The sequence below is a fragment of the Synchiropus splendidus genome, chromosome 11 (assembly GCF_027744825.2).
Source record: "Synchiropus splendidus isolate RoL2022-P1 chromosome 11, RoL_Sspl_1.0, whole genome shotgun sequence".
Taxonomy (NCBI): Eukaryota; Metazoa; Chordata; class Actinopteri; order Syngnathiformes; family Callionymidae; genus Synchiropus; species Synchiropus splendidus.
The window spans coordinates 12,639,825-12,659,298 of NC_071344.1; the positions used below are offsets into that span (position 1 = coordinate 12,639,825).

Genomic DNA, 19,474 nt, shown 5'->3' on the forward strand with positions numbered 1-19,474 from the left:
ATACCAAGGCTGCCAAAGGGAAGAAATGTGCACTCCAGTGAAGGCACCACAGATGCAGCAAGCACTTGTGTTGTCACCTGCGACAGTTAGACAGGCCACTAACATTGAAACTGTGAGGAAACTGTGTCTGTGGGAATGACATGACCTGATTCAGCTTGTTTCATTTGTGCAGGTGCAACCCCAAAACACTGTCCAACACAGGTGAAGCAAAACAAGCATCACTCTTCAGACGTCCCGTTTGAACAGTGAGTAATGCCGTGTGCTGTCGCTGGATCACGTCAGACCGGTTTGGAGGAGGATGATTTGCTGCCAAGCTTCTCATCAAAACATTTGTGCGCACAATAGCAATGGCTCATGTATATTGCCAGTCTGTTTGAACTGAACCTTGTTTTATCAGAACGAGGACTCGATGATGAGAAATCACATGGCAATGATCGTTCTTTTAATTGGTCTTGCGTGTTCTCTGTTTCTTGTCAGTGAGATATGAAGCCTTCAGAAGGTTGTTTTGACAGGAGATGGCTTTGATGCACCGAAATGAAATTTTTTTGTCAAAACCGAAAACTGAAAATGAGGTAGCCACGCCTGAAAACCAACACCAAAACAGCCAAAAACTAATGTGCCACTGCATTGACAGTGGCCCAAGCTGGCTGTGATCAAGGGAACTGACACTGAAGACCAGCTAAATCCCTCACGTTCGGAGACCGGATATGACGTGGACTCCATGTCCGACTCTCTCCGGCTACTTGGACCAACCAGGGGTGGCATGTATGGAAGGCCCGAACACATGCACATTCATCAACAATGGAAAACTTGCCGTTTGCAAGATGTAAAAACGCGCCTGTTAAATCTGGTCATCGTCTGTTCTTATCATGGGTCCAACATCAAAGGACACTGATTCTAGAAGGCCGGTGTTTTAACCTTTGGAGGCACAAAATGCAGTACACTCTTCCTCGACTGGGGTCAAAAATGACCTTAATAAAAATCTATCAAATATTTTTGCAACAAACTGACATTTTTCTATTAATAGTTAAGAGTACATATTTTGTTCAGACAGAGTATTTTTACTCATCATAGCGCAAGAAACAGCAAATACGTTTAACTGTTATGCAGAGGACACCAAAAGACCAAATGCACTGGTGCAGTTCTTCAGTCCCAGTCCTTCTCTCACTTCCTGCTAGAATGCTCAGCACCTCTTCTATGCACAAGACACGTCGCAGCTAGGATAATAACAACAACAACAAACATGGAGGAATCCCTGAACAAAAGAAGTGTTGTTTTTTTCACTACACAATGGCCAGAGTTTCCACTACTCTGAATGTACTTGAAATTCTGATAACATTAAAATTCTTACACAAATACAAGACATTAAAAGAGCTTTGGTTTAAATAAGGTGATATAAAAACTGTATATAGTCACCATCGTGATTTATTGTGCTAAAGTCAAACTGTTGCAGAATAAACAATATTTTGTTGTTTAAATGTATGTATGGGTCCATCATTTGATTCATAACCAAATGCATTCAAAAGAATGTGGCTTCTTGTGGCAAATATTCTTATACCATTAAACTGAGATGAACACAAATTCTCTGATTAACTACATTTTTTTTTTTTTTAAATCGAATCCCATTCCTACCACGGTTACAGCTGGTCAAGTTCAGAGCATCTAGCAAGGTTGTTCAAACACCCGATGAGGTGGAAATAAACATTAGTTCCTGAAATCCCTACAGCTGTTTTGGTGTGATCTGTTTCTGTCTCATATTTCAGACATCTCTCCCTCACTCAATCCTGTCCTCTGAGTCATCCTTGTGACTCCTGCTTGGGCTATCCCTCCACTAACTCCTATTCTACGCCAATTCTACAGTTGTTTGCCATGAAACTGTAGCCACATCAGTCTTAAATAAACATGTACTTCCTCTCCTTAGTTTGTTTGTTGAAGCTAATCCAGACCATCATAGATTAATTATGGCATCATTTTATCCAGGACTATTAAGACTTGTCTCACATAAGATCAAGGTCTGCTGCTCAAGAATAAAGGCAGCTGACACAGTCAAACAAACCTGTCTGTGGACTCGCAGACACACACGCACACACACACTCTCTGGAGTTAGAGAGGAGGAGACATGCGTGGCTTTCTTTCAATCAGGATTTTTGGAAGGGGAAGTTGTGTCATCTGACCATATAAAAACCCTTCGAGTTCAACTGCCGATTCATTGTGGATGCGAGCGAGAAGACCAAGACAAGGAAGGTAAAAGAAGATTGTTCAACTCTGCATGAAAACACTCTTTTGGTATACTAATCTTTTCTTTTCTGTCTCCTTCAGATGACAATGATTTGCCTCATGCTACTTTGTGCGTGGCTGCAATCCAGCCATCAAAACCCGATAGATCAATGGACCCTTCGACCCAACGGTAAGTTTGAGATCGTAACAAATTAACAGTTTCATTTCATATCTGCTTGTGTTTGTGTTTTTGTTTTCTGTGTCATATAGTTCTGGTTGTCCAAGTGACCGGTGAAACGGGCGTGGTGCACGTCACCTGTCTTAACCAAACAACGGAGCCCAGAACGGCGGTGACACCAAACATCACTTGGAGGAAAGACGGAGTAGAGCTACGTGAAAAAGGAAACACATACAGCATCAGGCTGCAGCAGAGCTTGCCAGGAGGGAATTACACGTGTCACCTCGAAGACGGATCCCTGCTCAACTACACCACCGTCCTGCTCTACAGGACTGACCAAAGCAGGAGAATCCTGAAATCTACAGGTACAAAACCATGAAGGGCAACACCATTCTGAAGCCGTTGTAATGTTGAGCATGTTCCGCAGTAGGGTCAGCCACTTTCTGAGTGGCAGACACATTCACTCACCTCAGTCCATCACACATTCTCCAAGTCTGAACAGCTTGCCTCAACATAGCTGTGTCATAAACATGCAAGCATGACATGTCTATTACACTGCACTGAGCACGTATTCATCATTTACTCACAATTTTAACTTCCAAACGTCCTCTTGTCATGAATAATTACTCAAAATCCAAGAACTTTGCAACAATGCTGTAGCTAAAAAAAAACACCACGTCCATGCTGATGAATGAGGCTACCACTACACTCACTGCACCCAATGAGTCTCTATAGAAAACACTACACCAAAACAATGTCATTCCCCCTGCTTTAAGATACAGCTACACTCCAATAAAACATTACGAGTGACTTCGCGTTCAATTCTTCCATTTTATAGCTATACAACTAAAAAAACACCAGCCAAAAGATGCCCTTCACATCAACATTCACACACTTGTTTTTAATATAAGTGCGCATTTAACGCACCAAACTAGTCAGCAGTCTAAAAAACGTTTCTAAACGTAGCTAAATGAATTTATAAGTAAATGAGAGATGTTGTTTGTGTTTTCCAAGGCTTGGATGAGTATTTACAGTGTGCAACTGAGAACTACAACGGAGGCTTTCACTGCTCGTGGACCAAGGGCACATCCAGGGACGGACATGTAGTACATGTCAGTGCTCAGCGGTAAGATGGATCTGATGCCAAGAATTCGTCAGAGGAATCAAATATCCTTATTAGTACTGTAAAATAATCTCTCTAAACTTGTGTATAGGTTTTTCGAAGAGGTATTCTTTATTGTCCCACAGTGAAATCATGGATTGACCAGTTTTATATCATTACAAGTATTGTATTAATGATATTATATACCAAATATTTGCTCTAAAAGCTTGATCCATTTAAACCCAGTGGATGCTCATTTATTTGTGGATCATTTTTCATCCAGCCAGAACAGCGACGGCGACGACTATCGATGCTCCGCGGACTCCAGCGGCGACCGATGGTCGTGTGCTTCTGAGAGAAGTCGAATGACGTGTTCAGTGAACGCCACCAACTGTCAGATCTCATGCATGGACGAGCAACACTGCCCCTACAGTGAGGAGACCAAGCCCATCGAAGTCATGATCTATTTTCGAAGTGATTATTATCAAGTTGAGTTCTATTCAAAGCAGTTCCTCCTGTCAGAGATAGGTAAGTGCAGCTGGCGATTTGGACCAAACAACTGGCCCTTGCTGACTGTTCTTTTATTTTGCCAACACAGTGAAGCCAGGGATGCTGGGGTTCAGCAAGATCAACAAGACACTCATAAGCTTGAGTTACCCAAGGTCCTGGAACACGCCCCACTCGTATTTTCCCCTGACATTTCAGGTGGTGCAGTATAGGAAGGCACGCACAAAGTGTCCAAACCCAAGTGATGTCAAGGTGAGAGATTTTCTTGTGGTGAATTCCAGGTCAATGCTCATGCAATTTCCTTTTAGAATGGACACGCTCGCCTGTCGGAGTCCTCCCTCATTGAAGTCAGCCCGAAAACCGGGTCTGTCTGTGTCCGTGCTAGAGATTCCTTCAGCAACTCCAACTGGGGGGAGTTTAGCCTGTACAGGTGAGTGTCCCATTCGTTGTTACTGGTGCTGGAGGCCTTTTCAAAAACAATTCATGAGGATTTTTATTCAAGCCACAATTAAATTTCCTCAGGGGGCACATTTGTTCCTGAAGGTAAGTCAAGCCAAGCCAGGACAGAAAAAAAAACAAAACTTTGTTTAGTGCTTAAAATATAGGATGTAATGACTAATGATTATGTGCTTGAAAGTAAATTGTATATTCTTTCATTTTAGTGAAAGATGATCAGTATAAATAGTGGAAGACCTGGGTAAAACATGAATATGATTTATTTAAAAAGACACTATATCACAGGGTTTTTTTTCTTCAACATTAATATCAAATACTGGACTCTATTACTCATTAAAAGAAAGAAGAAATGAACCCCTGTGCTTTGTCTCTGAAGTAGTTCGGGCCCCATGATTACAAGCACTCTGTTTACTCTGTTTAATCATCATCACAGGTTGTCTTCCTGTGAGGTTCTTAGCTTCCAACTCCTCACAGACATGACGCAAAAGCCACATGGGAAATTCATGGTGTGAGAATCTGGACTCGGGTCTCAGTTCCTTCCAGCCCTTTGACTCATCCAAGTTAAAAATGCTCCATTGTTTTTTGTTATTTTTGATCCATCGTGAACTGTAAGTCAAACTCTTCCTGTCGTAGAGAGGGAGACAGGAATTCTGTTTCGGGAGGTGAGATGACGTTTGTCATCACATTGAGAAGTTCCTCGAGAAGTTTGGACAAGGGGTCTACCACTTAATTTCACTGTAGCTTTGGTTGCAATGACATGAAAGGCTTTTCTGGTTCTGATTCTGGCATAAAACATGAACAACATATTGTCATTGACATCTGAAGTGTGTGCTTGTCTGCTCTGCAGCACTTACAGCACTTTTAAGCTGCCAGGCTCTTGCCATCAATAGTCCTACAAATAGGAAACAGGATATCCCAACCTCATGAGGTGACACCCAACTATGTTTTCATTGAACCATTTGGCATCAAGGATGACCAGCCTTGATTCGAGTCACGGTGCACAGTAGCTTGGATTCTACTTTTTGCGCCTGTTTCATGAGCAAATCTGAGCTTTAAATAAGTGCAAGCTTTGTGTTGTCTTGTTACAGAGTGAGAGAAGGTGCTGGTAGGCGGAATAGAAAGCCAAATGGACCAAACAAGTGGAAATGGGACCAGCAGTGAAGTGTATGCATGTGTTTGACTGGATCTGTCTCTCCTCTCCTTTAGCTTTCTGCCCAAGCTCCGCTGGCACTCTGGCGGAGGGTTTCAAGTATAAAACCTGACCTTCTTCACCCCTTCCAACTCGGATTCTGGTCTTTGTGTCCAAGCTATAATGTCTATACATGATGGCAGGTCTCACTACTGTCCTGTGAAACTTCCATGTCTCTGCTGCTCTTCTCCTCTCCCACCCTGCTTGCACTCTCTTCCACACTTTCACTGTCTAATTTTAAAGTTTTTTTTTCACCATCTGCCACATGACAATGTGTATATGTACAACATTAGACTTTAATTAAATGACTTTATTGAAAGCATTGCTGTTGTTTTTTTATGTTTCCTGTGGCAGCCACTGTTGTGCTTCCGTACTTTTCTGATACAAATGAACGATTCAGTCATCATCACCAAGTTCTCCCTGATGTCTGCTGACTTGTAGACATTGTTAAAGGTACATGGCCACAACATGATGATCCCTTAAACATGAACAGGGTTGACTCAGCAAGATACCTGCCAATCTAAGACACAGCCCTAGCAGCAACTGACACCTATATAATTCACTGAAGAGAGCTTCCGAATGTCCCCCTGTGCCTCGCTCTCTGCTCCTTGTGCTTCTCTCACCCCGTGGCTGAAAACACTTTTCTCACCACTGAAACACCTTTGCGTCAACATGTGACGCTGAAGGTCTTTGGCGTCCGTATGGGACACAAAAGTCCATGTGCCCAAAGGTCAATATATGACGTCCATGTGGCGTCAATGACTGAAATAAAAAGTCGAGCCATCTCTCCAACAGATGATCACCGTTGGCCTTTATTGCTGCTTTATCACTGTAAGAGCTGAAACAAACGTATCGAAACATTTACCACACATACAATGATGTCTTATCCTGTTAGCAAAGTTGGCAATGTTTGTCAAGTCCGTTAACAAATCAAACGAAACCCAAACTCACCGAACCAAAATGCTCCCCATAGGCTCTCTGTATCAATAAAGTTGAAATAAAATATGTCACGTTACAAAAGAAATCATTTACAAACCTTACTCAGTCAAAGGTCAAGTCAATTACAACATGGGTAACTGGTGCCGTAAACTCGAAGTGTACATTACTGAAAATACTTCCGCAATAGCCTTTCAAATTAAACTACGAATCTTCAACAAAACAACAAACACCCAATTTACATGACTCGTAGTCCAACAATGCATCTGTTACAAGTGAGACTGAGTTGACGCAAAATATAAGTAAAAAAAAAAAAAGCACACAGAGATGTTTTCTGCACTTAATATAGATTCAGATTAACAACTTAAATTTGATCACTCGGGTGTGAATTGTATCTACTCCTGGTGTCTAGAGTAAACGAAAAAAAATAAAATTGCTTTTTAATGTCTCTTTTAGTCACATTTGAGAATGACTTGTTTTAATTTCAATGCTCTTCCAATTCCACTTAAAAGCGCGATCCCATGACTTCCCTTTATCATGGACGTTGTGGTGTAGCTCTACTCTGGTGTGTTTTCTTTTGACACTCTTGTCTCTGTATTGTGCTAACTAATAACAGTCGAGTTTTTTTTCACATAATTGTCTGGTGGTGATTGTTTGAAATTTGACCACAAATGCCACGCGGCCAGGCTTTTTTTGATCCGACCACAGATTTAATCTTGGTGAAGAGTTTGTCTACAGGGATCTGTATCTATTGTAACTTAAATCTCCATTTTTAAACTGTGAGATTGAGCACTCCAAGTCACTGTCACAGAAACTGTATCCATGTAACACTCTTGAATGGGAAACAATGAGGCTCTCGTGTGAAAGACACATCATAGAGCCGATCTCTTTCATGGCCACTGGGAACAGCTTGTGGCTTGTGTGGTGTTTCCCTTTTCATATGCGAACTACCTAATCCAAACACAAACGCTTGTTTCACATGTCTGCCAAAAACAAAAGTTGGCCTCATCTCAAAAAAACGTCTTCTTTTGACAAAATGAGGATCTGCTCATCACCAAAAGTACTACAAACACACACAACCCTCATCCTCAATATGAACTTCCTATTGTCTGTCTGTGTCTTATGTGATCAGGAGATTAGCTCAAAAAATTCCATGTTTGTCACAAGACACTTTCACACGTGTGGTCAAGCTGTGTGTATTCGTTTACTATGCGTATCCCTTTGGAATTTCTTCACTGGCCACAGCTCAATGTCCGATTTGTGACCTTGTCAATTTGAAAATGATCTCAAGACGTTTCAAAAAATAAAACTAAAAAAATATAAATCTAAAAGTGTTATTCATAAGGGTCATCCATCTGGTAACGATATGTTTTTATTTATTATTTATTTAGTATATATATATATATTGTGGGAAGGGATGAAGACCATCACTGGCTGCAACTCCAAGAGAGGTGCCCCCACTGAGGGGGGTGTAGGAAGGGCAAACCAGCTTAACCAATTCTTCAATAGGTTTGACCAGCCCAAACCATTCACACCTCTGAACACAGCAGCCCCCACTCTCCCTCAAGTCGTCATCAACAGAGAAGAGGACATCTCCCCTCCCCCCATAACGACATTCACAGCAGCTCAGGTCTGTGGAGAGCTGAAGAGGCTGCGCCCCAACAAAGCTGCAGGTCCTGATGGAGTATCCCCGAGACTACTGAAGGCCTGCGCGAGGGAGCTGGGATACCCCCTTCAACGCATATTCAACCTGAGTTTGGGAGAAGGGAGGGTCCCCCAGCTGTGGAAGACATCCTGCATCATCCCAGTCCCAAAGAAACCACACCCTGGTGAACTGAACGACTTCAGGCCAGTCGCCCTGACGTCACACGTGATGAAGACCATGGAACGGCTGCTGCCCCACCACCTGAGGCCACAGATCCACCACGCCCTGGACCCACTGCAGTTTGCATACAGAGAGAAGACGGGAGTGGAGGATGCCATCATCTTTCTGCTCCACCGGTCCCTATCTCACCTGGACAGAGGTAGTGGTGCTGTGAGGATTACATTTTTGGACTTCTCCAGCGCCTTCAACACAATCCAGCCACTGCTGCTCAGGGACAAACTGACGGAGATGGGAGTTGAAACACACCTGGTGGCATGGATCACTAATTACCTGACCAACAGACCTCAGTTTGTGAGGCTGGGGGACAGCAGGTCTGACACTGTGGCCAGCAGCACAGGAGCACCGCAGGGAACTGTACTCTCTCCCGTCCTGTTCACCCTATACACCTCCGACTTCCAGTCCAACACGGAGCTCTGCCATGTGCAGAAGTTTGCAGACGACACGGCCATCGTGGGGTGCATCAGGAGTGGACAAGAGGATGAGTACAGGAAACTGATCCAGGACTTTGTCACATGGTGCGACTCCAACCACCTGCTCCTAAACACCACCAAGACCAGAGAGATGGTGGTGGACTTTAGGAGACCCAGGCCGCATACAGAACCAGTCACCATCAAAGGAGATTGTGTGGAGGTACCTGGGAGTGCAGTTGGATGACAAACTGGACTGGACTGCCAACACTGATGCTCTGTGCAGAAAGGGACAGAGCCGCATGTACTTCCTCAGAAGGCTGGCGTCCTTCAACATCTGCAAGAAGCTGCTACAGATCTTCTACCAGTCTGTGGTAGCGAGCGCCCTCATGTATGCAGTAGTGTGCTGGGGGAGCAGCTTGAAGAAGAAGGATGCTGCACGCCTGGACAAACTGGTGAGGAAGGCAGGCTCTGTTGTTGGCACAGAGCTGGACAGCCTAACATCAGTGGCAGAGAGACGGGCATTGAACAGGTTTCTGTCCATCATTGACAATCCTAGTCATCCTCTGCACAACACCATCTCCAGACAGAGGAGTAGTTTCAGCGACAGACTGCTGTCATTGTCCTGCTCCACAGACAGACTGAGAAGATCGTTCCTCCCTCACGCCATTCGGCTCTTCAACATCTCTCGGGAAGGACGATAGAATGGACAAATACACTCTGGACTCACTACACACTCACACCAAAGACACACGTGCACTTTAGTTCGTGACACACACACATTCACATGCTGAACTGTTATTTATTTTAATTTTTATTTTAATTTCCTATCTCATTGTAGCATTGTTTTTTTTTTGTTTTGTTTTTTTTTACTTGCTCTTATGTTTCCACCTGTCATGCTGCCGGAAATGGGAATTTCTCTTCAGAGATCAATAAAGTATCTATCTATCTATATATACATATACATACATACATATATATATATATATATATATATATATATATATATATATATATATATATATATATATATATATATATATCTTTACTGGGTTGATGACGATTAATAAAAGAATAATTTATCATGAATGTTTATTGAAATACTTACATCTTTGTTTGTGTTTAGGTCACTTTATTGAACCATCAGTAAAATAAATGGTCTTCAACTCCAACAGTTATCTACTTGGGCCATGTGGCCAAACACAACCAAAACTGATGAGATGAGCTTCTCCACAGGTCGAAGATCGGCCAGTCAGGTTTCTGAATGTCACAGAATGTTTCTCTCTGTTCCCTGTTTCACTCGAATGCTGGTTCAGAATATTCAAATGGGTGATTGTCCTTAACTTCAGTGTGATACATGAGTCTGTGTGAGACTGTGGTGAACAGGCAAACAGTGTCGGGAATCTCCCTGAGAAGCTGGGTGAGACAGTGGTAAACGTGCTCTGCAAAATGAGTTATAAAAAAAAAGTAAACAAAAAGTGCTGTTTGGAGTTTGTATGTTCCCTCTTTGAGAGGTTCCTCTGGGCACTCCGGTTTCCTCACACCGTACAAAGCCATACAGAGGTTAATGAGAGGACTGGCATCCTGTGCAGGGTGTCCCTCACCTCTTTGAACTAGGATATACTCCAGTCCCCTGTGACTCCAGTAAAACAATCAAGCAAAAGAAATTGGCTGTCGCTCATTTCACTTTTCAGAGTCGTCACCCTCTCATAAATAAAGACAAACTTTCGGTTTCTATTTGGCTTCCATTAGGTTATCAGCAGTACCACGACAGCGTGTCATATCCAGCGTGACTTGAGCCTAGTTTCGCTACAGTGGCGTCCACCTTGACTCATTAAAGGTCAACACTTTCACATCCACTGATTCATGAGAAGGTTCGACAGGATTCAGTCCTGGTGTCTGGTGCGCTGATATCGACCAGCTTTCAGTCAAAAAGAGAAGTGTGCCCCAGCACTTCTCTTTACAGTAGAGTAAAAGCTCAGACGGATTATCTGCAGTGTTTCCAACACGTCACCATGAGAGTTCAAAACAATGCAGGTGCGATGAGTCATTAAATTTCAAAGTTCAAAGAAGCAGAAGTGGTTTTTTTTGTAACACTCCTGATGCTATTTTCTTCTGATCGTGGGTGTGGATCTGGTTCTGGCCCTCTTCAGATCTGACGTGTCAAGGGAAAACAATTGACAAGCTCCAAAACTGACATGTTTATCTTGGAGTGGCCAATGAGCAACACAGAAACGCAGTGCAAACCTCCACCAACAGGGCGGCGCACTCCCACGCAGTCAGCTCGAGACCGATCCACACATGTGCCTCTGATTTCTCATGCACTTCTAGTTCATTTAGTCTGATTTTAATTCGCAGCTCGAGCGGCGTGAGTAGATTTGACAAGCAGGAAGTGGAATGATTGAATAAGGAAGCGCCAGCTGGTGCAGTCAAAGATCATCCTGTAATAAGGCTCATATTACTTCTCCACCTACGTGAGATTCGTTACGCCTCTGACGCTTCATCCCTTCTTGTTCTTACATGTAGCTAATATTTTTGCCCAACAGAATTGAAGTCTTGTCATGTCATCTTTTAAAGAATATTTTTACGTAAATATTTGCATGTTTGCTCAAAAACATATCCTGTCAGTCAATTTAAACTTGGTGTGTGATCGTGGTACTGCACTTGCTGCGGGAGATATGCCAGTAACTTTGCATTTTAGATCACCTTCATATACACATCTGTAATGCAATGTGCTGACAATGGCCCTATCGTCATAGAAATAAATTCTTGGATCCACGCAGTGATCCCAACCTCTTCCAAAATGGAATCATTTCTTCCTTCTCTGTCACTTCACATTTCCTGAAAATGTCTTCCAAATCCATTCGTAATGTCGCAATCGTAGATGGGAGACCCGTGCAGCAAGGCCGAGACTGACACAGAGGGTGAAGGCCAACAGATTTAACAAAAACTAAATGCACTGTACTTCTAATCTCAGAGGTTGAATACGAAAAAAAAAAAAAAAAAAAAAAAAAATATATATATATATATATATATATATATATATATATATATATATATATATATATATATATATATATACACCTTCTTGCCTTGTCTCCCTCGTCTGTCACTCGCGCTCCTCATTGATGGCCACTAGGTGGCAGGATTGCATCGAATACCACCCGAGACGAGCGCGCCAGGCGAGCGCGGAGGGGTCGTGACTTATTTATCTCTGAAGCATTTTAAAAACATATCCTGCTTGAATATGAACTTATAAAGCACTGGCTGACTGCATTCATATCCATCAGCCCGCGCGCGCTTTTGCTTCGTTTTAATAAAGAAAAGAAGAGTGATGCTGAGACCAATTCAACTCCCACCTTGTTGGTTTGGTCTCGCGAGCATATTGTCAGACATACGGCTCGTTTCCCCACCAGCGTATGTTTGAGTGTTACCACCGGCCATTTGACGGAGCGCTCAATTCAAGTGCCCCGTTGTTAACATCAGCCCCAGCTCTTTCCGATTCACTCAACATCTGCCGCCGCCACAAATCCTCTCTCTGATCACTGGCTTGAAATGGACTCCTACGATTTCGGTGCGGGTTTTAACTACACACCCATGTGTGTGTTTGACTGACACCTTGGCGGTGTTGACAAGGCGCGCGCATTCCTGCGAGCGCGGAGTTCCTATGAGCGCATGAACATGGAGGGATCAGCCGCTGCGCCGCGGACCTCTCTGTTTTTGGACCGTGAGGTGCTGATGTTCGGGGGGTTAGAAGTGCGCGAGTGTGTGTTGGGGGAGGTCTAAATATGTTCCACCCAGGAGGCCTGGGTTGTGCGCGCCGGCCCGCATGCCATCCAAGGGGGACAGATGATGGCGAGGCAGTCGGTGAAATCAAACAAATGTGCTGAATGATATCTTCCACCGCGTGTGTGTGTGTGAGAGAGAGAGAGTGTGCGCGCGTGTGTGGTTGTGTGCGCGCGCGCCTCTTTAATTTACCACTATGTATTAGAACCCGTAATCAGATTCCACGGTGCTGATATTGGCGCTCAATAGCAGATATAAAGATAGTTAACATGAGTTACATCAAGACACAACATCGTGGCGTGTGTCAAGGCGGCGCAATTGCCAATCCAGTCACAATAACTTGGCACGTTCTTACAGCGGAGCTACTTTGACATTCACACATTTGTGATGGCTCACGCGCGGCCATTTGTCCTTAATCGTATTGATCAGAACAACAAATACATAAATAAAGAGCAGATTATTTACCTGTCCATTTTTTTTATTCACTAAAGATACTACAGGTCGTTTCTTCCTTGTTTTGCTCGCATGCTTTTCTCCACTTATATAGCTCTATACTTAAATACATTTACAAGTGTGTTCATATTTTTAAGACACATTTTACAGTGTATCACCCTCGTTGCTTTCTATTCTCTTCTGGCCGTTTTTATTCTTACTTTTTAAGTAGCGCAAATATAATATTTTGTTTCTTGCACCTCTGTCTTCCTAAATTGTGTTCTTTTTATTCTAATATATTCACGTGGAATGACCCTCTTACCGCCGCAGGGGGTTCCGACTCTCTCAGAAAACGGTCTAGGTCAAGTGTCTGACAGCGATCGCATGCATAATCCGCATAGATAAATAGAGTGATTGATCAGCTGAGTGATGAAATGAATGATATTGGCAGCTCAAGTGAATACTATCAGACATCATTGGCATACTCGCTTTGAATTCGTGGGTGTTTCCTACTTGATAAACGTCTCCACTTGGTGTGGTAAACGGCAGCAGCTTGTGTGATCTAATTTGATGGTCCAGATTGGTAATGACTGATGAGGAACGCGCAGGTCGAGCATCACTGACACCCGAGCGAGCAAACATTTCAAATCTGCCTTTTCGGAATAACGCAGCAGCCTGTAGGATTCAGTCGTGTCTCCCTTCTCATGTGAAAAGTCTTCATGGTTTTGCTCATTCATTTCAATGTCTGTCACTAAAGTTTTGCGATCCGATTTGATTTGAACACAAATTCGTGTATTGTTTTGTAACGTTCTCACGTGTGTTTACTGTTGAACCCACCCTGGAGGAGACCGCTCCTGCTGGTGAAGCGTGTGGTGCGGGAGGCGGCGTGTGACAAGGCGGCGGCAGCAGGCAGCACCGGCGGGCTCGGTGGACAGCTGACGGTCCGTCTTATAAGCCACGCTTTTGGGGGGCGTTCCTCCGCGCCCCGCAGACCACACCCCCTTACTCTCACCCTCTCTTCTGCTAGGCATCCCGGAGATGGTCCAAAGTGATTCCTCAGGGAAGGAAGGAGCAGAAGCTGACGGGGAGCAGAGCCGCTGACGCTCAGGACTGACTCTTAATTGCGCGTAATCGCCCGTTTCATCCACCTGAGCGGAGGAGACTCGCTTCACCGACGGAGATTCCTTCATCCCGACAAAAAACTTGCGTGTTTTTGTCAACAGCGCCTTGATTCCGACTGCCTGCCTCGGCGCGTCTTCTCATCTTTTGCGTCGCTTCTGCTGGAGTCAAACCCTGGATGCTGACAGCGCCGCGTTCCCCTCCACATGTCGCGCCTCTTGTTTACTTTGAGAAAGCACACGCCGCAAGTGAGCGCCAAGTGAGACAGACCACGCCACTTTGCTCCTGTGACAGCGCGATCAAAAAGGAGCGAGAGGAGGGAGGAAGGAAGAAAGAAGAAGCGGAGGAGGAGAGAGAGAGAGGAGAGAGAGATAGTGACACTGCGAAGGTGCGTTTTGATGTTTGGCATCCACGACACCATCCAGAGGAGTGGGAGTAGTATGAAAGAAGAGCCCATGGTGGCCGGGATGAACGCGGTTCGGACATGGATGCAGGGCGCCGGAGTGCTGGACGCCAACACAGCCGCCCAGAGGTGAGCCCGAGGCGGCCTCTGCGCCGCGGCGGCGGGACCGGAGGAGGCGGCGGTGGTTCGCTCCCACAGGACCCAGCTGTTGGTCCCGCTGGCCTCGGAAGTTTTTCTCGGTTAAATACAACTTCAATGGAGTCACGCTTAAAACTGTGTGGAAATACCGGTAAACTTTAGGAAACTGCTCTTCACAAATTGCTTTTCATTATTTTATGTCAGAGTTATTAGTTTAATTCTTAGCATTAAATATATTAAGGCGCAATAATTTCAGAGCATATTAAATAGGACAAAATATTAATTATCAGTCGCCTTAAAGTAAATCAATTCGAATTAGTTTTTAATATAACAATAAATAAGTTGCAACCACCGCTCGTTATATTACTGTATTTATGTATTTATTATTAATTAGCAAATTTGTTTTGTTTTTAATTTTTTTAACCCCCGTCTCGGTGGCCGGCGCTGGCCTGTGCTTGTGTCCGCAGCGGCGTGGGTCTCGCCCGGGCGCACTTCGAGAAGCAGCCGCCCTCCAACCTGCGCAAGTCCAACTTCTTCCACTTCGTGTTGGCTTTGTACGACCGACAGGGTCAGCCCGTGGAGATTGAGAGGACCACCTTCGTGGACTTTGTGGAGAAAGAAAAGGTGAGTGGGACTCTTTTGTAAAACGCTCATTTGGGAGATAAAAACATAGATCACGACACGTCGGCCTGTTCGCTCGCTGGGGAGTCACGGTCCGCACGAGCGCAGCGGGGATCCCAAGTGTCTGACTGGTTGAAATCATCGTCATTCTTTAAAAATACAATTACATTTAATTTTATTGTGAATTAAATAACCTGTTTCTGAAGCGACTTAAATACATAAATTAAACCCATGCGTGTCTGACAACGTAAATAATTTATCTTAATATATAAAGTCATTTTAATGGCAGTTTATTAAATTAGTCATTTTTATGCGGTTTCCCGTCCAAGTCTATACTTTCTATGTCCGTGACATAAATCAAAACTTCACAAAAGAGCTGATATTTCATGATTATGTTTTTTTATCACCTGGTATTGAATATGCCGTGATTCTTTTACAGAGCGACGTCGACTCGCTATTAATTATTCTCGGATTTATCGACGACAGTGGATGTGATTTGTGTGTCTGCTGTGTTAATATTTTGCAGGAAACGACGGGGGAAAAGACCAACAATGGAATCCATTACAGACTTCAGCTGCTCTACAGTAACGGTGAGTTACTTGCGAACAAACCCCTACTAGTCTACTTAACAGCGCATCATAATACATAGATAAAACATGTTCCTTCCATGCCCTCATACAAAATTATATTTTAATCTTTATTTAATCCCGCAACCGGTTTTAAATTGGCACCAAAATGAATTCTTTTGAACACAATTCAGCACGTGACGTCAGTGACCGTGGGCACAGGACGCTCGCTGAAGAAGTTGTTTTGCTTTTAAAACCCACGGAGGAGCCTAAATGTGAGCAAAGTTTGGTGGTTAAATGGTGCTGTAGAACTTTGCGTTATGGCCCTTATTTCATGTTTGACGATCTAGAGTTTCACGTTGTCATTATTCTAAACAACCAGGACTCTGTGTTCGACATTATATTTATCATTATCATTTTATAAAAAAATAAAATAAAATAAAATAAAAACATGTATCTGATGTAAACGGATCATGACAATACCAGTGTCCACATGTGTTCAATTAATTTCAAATTAAAAGTAAACAACCGTTTATAATAAAAAGAAGGAAACACAGGAATTAAACATTTGGAGTATTTCTTTTATACAGTTTCAAAGAGTGGGGATTACATTTTCACAACTGATGTAAGTGACAGCAAAACATGTTAGAAAGTTTTTCAATTTAATAAGCTCTATGTTTAACAAATGGTGTTTTGATATGAGTTATGAATGAACCTAAACTTGTTTTGCTTTTCCCTTGATCAGGCATCAGGACAGAGCAGGACCTGTATGTTCGTCTTATTGACTCCATGACAAAGCAGGTGAGCTTTTATTGACCTATTTTTTCTTTCAAAACCTGCTTTGTTGAGTGTGGAGCACTCACCATTTTCAAGTCAAAGCCAAATTGGGTTGGGTGAAAGAAACTGTTTAAAATTCCAACGGATTGTTTTTGCTTTCTCTCCAAATCTTTCTCCACCACATTTAGCACAACTGAACTGCACTGTATGCTCTGGAAATCTGTGATCTTAAGCTGTTGACTAATCATTTGAGGGTCGACCTCTCGTACTTGTAGTAAGTACTTGTGCAAGTGAGAGGAAAAGAGACAGTTAGAGAGCGTAGTGAGTGTCAGTTGTTTGTGGCAATTGAATTTTGACCCCTGGGAATTACCATATCTGGTTGACATAATTATAAAAAGTATGTTTAATAGGGTTTAGAATGGGACTTAAAGGGTGCATAAAACTGCAAAAAAAAGTGTTTTGCAACAACAGCAGAGGAACATTTCAACTACGGTTTGGAAAATGTAGTTATGTGTGGCCATAAACGTTCTCTCAGTGTTGCCTCTGCTGGTTTTGGTTTCAACCACAGACCCTCTTACTGCCCCCTCCTTAGCTTGACGCATACCTGTGTGTCTGAGACCCTCAACCTCAGCTCAGCCCGGGTGATAAATGACCTGTCTTACCTGTGGAATACATTTACACAGCCCCAGAAAAGCAGAGGACATACGTCCATGTATTTTGCACGAGCAAGGGTGATCTTTCTGTGTGTGTGTTTTTTTAATGGTCCGTGTGTGTCTTACTGTGTTGATGTCACAGAGCGGTGCCGCGGCCAGTTGTGGTTTTCAGTTTGGGAGAGATGGTGATGCATGTCAGCCCGCTCTTTTCGGACCTTGACCCTCATTTCCTCAATGTGAAACACAGAAAACTGCTGCAGCACAGCAATTCCGTCACTCAAAGCGGTATCAAGCGCTGGCACCAACCATTGGAATGCTCAGTTTGTATAGATAACAAAGGGACTAATGTTTTGATATCGGCTCTTCTGTGTTGCCAATTCTTCCGTGAAGTGCCATTAGGCATGCTTTTTGTTTGTGATTTTAAGTGTGCGTTCTCGCTGCCTTTCGAAATGTTTATGTGTGTGCATGGTGATCACAGCCCTGGAGAGCATGTTGAGTGGGCTTGGAGGGGGAACCAGACTAGAGTTTTGGACGCTGTGCTTTATCGACCAGATGGTGCACTATACTCCAGTCTGGCAGTCCAACTGCTCACACTGTACAATGCATTTAAACATTCATGCACACGCGAACACATATGTGTACACAGTGGCACACTGCAATCTCTGATACTCTTTAGAACAAAGCATCCAAATTTACGGGGACTTAATTCCCACGATGCGAACGCCTGCCAGAGAGACAGGGATGACACAATATAAAAAAACCCAGCAATTTTCACTCAGGAATTGGCTCCTTTTCCTGTTTAACTTGTGTTAAAGGGTATTTTTTTTGTTTATCTTTCCCACTCCAGGCCATCGTCTATGAGGGCCAGGATAAGAATCCAGAGATGTGTCGAGTTCTGTTGACCCATGAGATCATGTGCAGGTAAACCCAACGTCTTTTTCTTGCAATAGAGGCTGAAGTCATGAAGAGCAAAGCCAATTTACAATTAAAAAAAAAACCCTATCATCTTCTTCAGAGTGGGTTGGAGAGATAGGCCCTGGCCTATTTCTGTTAGTTGGGGTGTGCACACGTGTTGGTGTGTATGTGTGTGTGTGTATCCCTCTCATGTTCAGCTAATTAGGACAAGGAAAAGCTCATTACTCAAACCCATCCTCCTTAGTCTGTGTAATACATGCAGTTTGCCGTGTCCTGACAGTGAGCTATGTGCAGAGGAGGACGGACTCATATTACACATAAAATACACACACTTTTAAATATAGAAAGTGGAGCTCTGTCATCTGCTTTTTCTGATATTTTGAAAACACGCCCACGGGCTGTGATTTCCAAATCCACGCGGCGAGTCCAATTCGCTTGTCCATGTCGCGCATGCTGCATATGTGTTTGAATTGAAATAGTTCATCACCAGTAAGACATGCATATGTAGGGAACTGCTATATCTAAGTACTATCCAAGTTCTCAACTAAAGCTCAGACTTTGATTTGTTTTAAAACTTTACTGTAAAGTCGAACGTCATATCAATGTGACTACATCTGCGGAATCATAATTATCGCCCGATGAACAGAGAGATTCGGGTCCCGCCGATATTTTCATTCGAGTGTAGCTTGTTTTGAAATTCGCGCAGCGATCAGAAATCTGATCTGGTTCTTCAAGGCGCTTGTCCTGAGGGACTCAAGAAAGCAGGGGGAGGGTCAATCTCTTCCCTTCCTTCCCTCACTCCTTTTGGTGTGTCTGCACGTATACACGTACAGGTACTTCCGCACACTGACAAGAAAGCAGAGCAGAAGAGGTGGCGCAGACATGACGATACTTTTTGGGGGGAAGTAAACATGGTTGGGGGGTGCAGGTGGTGACAGCAGACAACACTGTTACATTGTGCTGCAGTCAAATCATTCAGAAAGAACTCGTCACATCAGTATGCAACCCCCTTCTACCCAGCATGCACTACTCCCCAGGTCCAGTGGGACCACTCTGTGACCCACTTCTGAGCAAGAGAGAGAGGCGGGATAGAGGGAGGGGACGAGCATGGAGGAAAAATAGGGAACACAAGATGTCTGGTTGTGTGATGTCTGACAGAAATGGAGCTAACCTGAGCCCTGGAGGCT

At 43.6% G+C, this 19,474-nt stretch overlaps 2 protein-coding genes across 5 annotated transcripts in view; both read left to right on the plus strand.

The window, feature by feature from the left end:
- The first annotated feature begins 2,115 nt into the window (after nucleotides 1-2,115).
- On the plus strand, nucleotides 2,116-5,803 carry il12ba (interleukin 12Ba). Its single transcript, XM_053879627.1, has 8 exons — nucleotides 2,116-2,244; nucleotides 2,320-2,407; nucleotides 2,488-2,760; nucleotides 3,410-3,521; nucleotides 3,781-4,025; nucleotides 4,096-4,250; nucleotides 4,313-4,434; nucleotides 5,549-5,803. Exons 2-8 carry the CDS (start codon nucleotides 2,320-2,322, stop codon nucleotides 5,619-5,621), a joined length of 1,068 nt encoding a protein of 355 aa, XP_053735602.1. The 5' UTR covers nucleotides 2,116-2,244; the 3' UTR covers nucleotides 5,622-5,803.
- An 8,319-nt stretch (nucleotides 5,804-14,122) lies between these two features.
- Nucleotides 14,123-19,474, plus strand: part of ebf1a (EBF transcription factor 1a) — a 58,200-nt gene continuing 52,848 nt past the window's right edge. For all 4 annotated transcript variants that reach the window (XM_053878822.1, XM_053878823.1, XM_053878825.1 and 1 more), the window contains exons 1-5: nucleotides 14,123-14,746; nucleotides 15,223-15,379; nucleotides 15,903-15,966; nucleotides 16,688-16,743; nucleotides 18,220-18,293. In XM_053878822.1, the coding sequence (XP_053734797.1) occupies nucleotides 14,613-14,746; nucleotides 15,223-15,379; nucleotides 15,903-15,966; nucleotides 16,688-16,743; nucleotides 18,220-18,293 (485 nt within the window). In that variant the 5' untranslated portion in view covers nucleotides 14,123-14,612. The remainder of the gene's footprint in view (nucleotides 14,747-15,222; nucleotides 15,380-15,902; nucleotides 15,967-16,687; nucleotides 16,744-18,219; nucleotides 18,294-19,474) is intronic.

Coding starts and splice junctions, on each gene's coding strand:
- il12ba (XM_053879627.1), top strand. CDS start 2,320: ATGACAATGATTTGCCTCATGCTACTTTGTGCGTGGCTGCAATCCAGC. Junction 2,408..2,487: donor ATGGACCCTTCGACCCAACG/GTAAGTTTGAGA, acceptor TGTGTCATATAG/TTCTGGTTGTCCAAGTGACC. Junction 4,435..5,548: donor GGGGAGTTTAGCCTGTACAG/GTGAGTGTCCCA, acceptor GTCTTGTTACAG/AGTGAGAGAAGGTGCTGGTA.